At 51.5% G+C, this 3,346-nt stretch overlaps 1 protein-coding gene across 1 annotated transcript; it reads left to right on the plus strand.

Annotated features, from left to right (window-relative positions):
- The first annotated feature begins 537 nt into the window (after positions 1-537).
- Positions 538-3,054, plus strand: LOC306987595 (uncharacterized protein). Its single transcript, XM_079592008.1, has 2 exons — positions 538-815; positions 901-3,054. The coding sequence occupies exon 2, from the start codon at positions 921-923 to the stop codon at positions 2,709-2,711; it is 1,791 nt and encodes a 596-aa protein (XP_079448134.1). The 5' UTR covers positions 538-815; positions 901-920; the 3' UTR covers positions 2,712-3,054.
- Positions 3,055-3,346: the final 292 nt, after the last annotated feature.

The following is a 3,346-nucleotide window of genomic DNA, read 5'->3' on the forward strand; positions in this document are numbered from 1 at the left end:
CCTCGCTGGAGTCATAGTTACAGCTTTTACCCGGAGACAGAGAGGATGATGGGATTGCAAGATACACACATGGTGGAACTCGGAAAATGAGAATTGTTCTATTAGTGTTACAACTTGATTAAATGAATTGATTAATTTGCTAATTTTAGACACACACTACCTTTCAAAAATGTGGGTTTGGTACAGTAGAAGTTGTGCAGAAAGTATATGTGCAAAATTATTTAAATAACAACAATGTTGGGTGTCACATTTTGTATTTTTCTTGATTTGTGATCATGTTACAACTTCATTAAATTAATTTATTAATTTGCTAATTTTAGACATACACTTAAATTGCTAATTTTAGACATACTGTCACATGTCTGTCCTGTCTGGTGATGCACATGGGTGTTTTGTTATTTTGGGGCCATGTGCTCTTGTCATTGTCTGGTCCCTCCCCCTTGTTATCTAATTATTGGTTTATTTGTTCCACCTGCCTTCCCTCGTTACCCTCTTTGTTTGCCTTCCTATTTAGTCTCCCTGTGTTAGCTGTCCTGTGCTCGTTCGTTGTTAATGTTACCTGGGTGTTTAGTTGTGTGTTGTTCTGTGCCTGCCATTATCATGTTCTTGGATTTAGTCATTAGTTCATGGGACCTGGTTTTCCTTTGTTTGTTTGTTTGATTTATGTTTTACTTAATTAAACACTACTTCACTTCAGCACTTGAGTCCTCACTCCATCCTCCACAACCCACCCGTGACAGAACGAACGAGCCATTTTGAGGACTCAGCGGAAGGAGAGACTAGAAGCCATGATGTCTGGTTCCAGCAGTAGAGGGGTTCGTATTCCTTCCGCTACTACCCAGGAGGGAAGGAGAGGAGGATCTGGGCCTCCTATGACATTATTTGAGCTCTTCGTCATAGGTGCTCGAAAGACTGCAGAGATGAGGGCTGCCAGAGGTCAAGTTGGAGGAATAGGGTATACTGTTGACAGCTTCCCGGAACCACGTTCTACCAACACCAGGGAGACCTGGCCATCTGGCAGAGAAAATTTTGAGGGGACCCGCCTTGCCAGATTCTCTGGAACACGTGGAGGTCGGAGGAGAGGAGATGGTCGAGAGGAATCTCGACGCCATTCCCCGCTTCAACCTGGATTGATCCCAGAACCAGTGGTCTTAAGTCCGGTGCTCCCTAGCCCGGTGGTCCAGGAGGACTCAACACCGGCTGGTAGAGAGCAGTCTACGCTCTCTGTCCTTACGCCAGTGGTGACCGACGAGATGGCTATACCTCCGCGTGGTCGGAGGCGGAGGAGGAAGAGAGCTGTCCGGTCATCGGGTCCAGTGGATCCTGAGATCATTCCTGAGTCGGAGCCAGTGTCTGCTGTTCCTGAGTCGGAGCCAGTGTCTGCTGTTCCTGAGTCGGAGCCAGTGTCTGCTGTTCCTGAGTCGGAGCCAGTGTCTGCTGTTCCTGAGTCGGAGCCAGTGTCTGCTGTTCCTGAGTCGGAGCCAGTGTCTGCTGTTCCTGAGTCGGAGCCAGTGTCTGCTGTTCCTGAGTCGGAGCCAGTGTCTGCTGTTCCTGAGTCGGAGCCAGTGTCTGCTGTTCCTGAGTCGGAGCCAGTGTCTGCTGTTCCTGAGTCGGAGCCAGTGTCTGCTGTTCCTGAGTCGGAGCCAGTGTCTGCTGTTCCTGAGTCGGAGCCAGTGTCTGCTGTTCCTGAGTCGGAGCCAGTGTCTGCTGTTCCGATTTCGGTGGTCCGGAGACGGAGGAGGAGAAGGAGAGGAACCTCTTCATCGGGTCGTCTGGTGGGTTCTAACCCAGAGACCAGCCCGGAGGTAACTGCCATCCCTGCCGTGCCGCCCGAGCTGCTCGCCCTGCCGGCCCCGCCCGAGCTGCTCGCCCTGCCGGCCCCGCCCGAGCTGCTCGCCCTGCCGGGACCGTCCCAGTTGCTCGCCCTGGTTCCTGAGCCGGTGTCTGAGCCGCTGTCTGTTGCAGTTTCTGAGCCGGTGGTGCCTGTTGCAGTTCCTGAGCCGGTGGTGCCTGTTGCAGTTCCTGAGCCGGTGGTGTCTGTTGCTGTTCCTGAGCCGGTGTCTTTTGCTGTTCCTGAGCCGGTTGCTGTTGTTGTTCCTGAGCCGGTGGTGTCTGTTGCTGTTCCTGAGCCGGTGTCTTTTGCTGTTCCTGAGCCGGTTGCTGTTGTTGTTCCTGAGCCGGTGGTGTCTGTTGCTGTTGCAGTTCCTGAGCCGGTGGTGTCTGTGACTGTTCCTGAGCAAGGGTCTATTCCTGTTCCGCTTGGGTCTTCACCGCCATGGCTGCCCGAGTGGTCGTCTTCACCCTGTTCGTCTCCGCCCTGGCCGCCAGATGGACTGTCGTCTTCGCCGCCCTGGCCGCCCGAGGGGTCTTCACCGCCCTGGCCGCCCGAGGGGTCTTCACCGCCCTGGCCGCCCGAGGGGTCTTCACCGCCCTGGCCGCCCGAGGGGTCTTCACCGCCCTGGCCGCCCGAGGGGTCTTCACCGCCCTGGCCGCCCGAGGGGTCTTCACCGCCCTGGCCGCCCGAGGGGTCTTCACCGCCCTGGCCGCCCGATGAACTGTCCGCTTCGCCTTGGCCGCCTGATGAACTATCCGCTTCGCCTGTCCCTCCCGTCCCGCCCTGGTCTGTCCCTCCCGTCCCGCCCTGGTCTGTCCCTCCCGTCCCGCCCTGGTCTTATGGAGCGTCTGGTAGCCGCTCCGTAGGGAGGGGGTAATGTCACATGTCTGTCCTGTCTGGTGATGCACATGGGTGTTTTGTTATTTTGGGGCCATGTGCTCTTGTCATTGTCTGGTCCCTCCCCCTTGTTATCTAATTATTGGTTTATTTGTTCCACCTGCCTTCCCTCGTTACCCTCTTTGTTTGCCTTCCTATTTAGTCTCCCTGTGTTAGCTGTCCTGTGCTCGTTCGTTGTTAATGTTACCTGGGTGTTTAGTTGTGTGTTGTTCTGTGCCTGCCATTATCATGTTCTTGGATTTAGTCATTAGTTCATGGGACCTGGTTTTCCTTTGTTTGTTTGTTTGATTTATGTTTTACTTAATTAAACACTACTTCACTTCAGCACTTGAGTCCTCACTCCATCCTCCACAACCCACCCGTGACACATACACTATACCTTTCAAAAATGTGTGTTTGTTCATTTAAAATAATAATAATAATAATTTTATTCCGCAAATGATGCATTAAATTGGTTTAAAAGTGACTGTTATTATGTTAATGTTACAAAGATTTTATTTTATTTTAATATCGTGCAAAAGTTAATTTATTTCAGTAATTCAACTTAAAAGGTAAAACTAATATATTATATAGACTCATTACATGCAAAGTGAGATATTTCAAGACTTTATTTGT

The sequence above is a fragment of the Phoxinus phoxinus genome (assembly GCF_949152265.1).
Source record: "Phoxinus phoxinus genome assembly, chromosome: 19".
Classification (NCBI taxonomy): domain Eukaryota; kingdom Metazoa; phylum Chordata; class Actinopteri; order Cypriniformes; family Leuciscidae; genus Phoxinus; species Phoxinus phoxinus.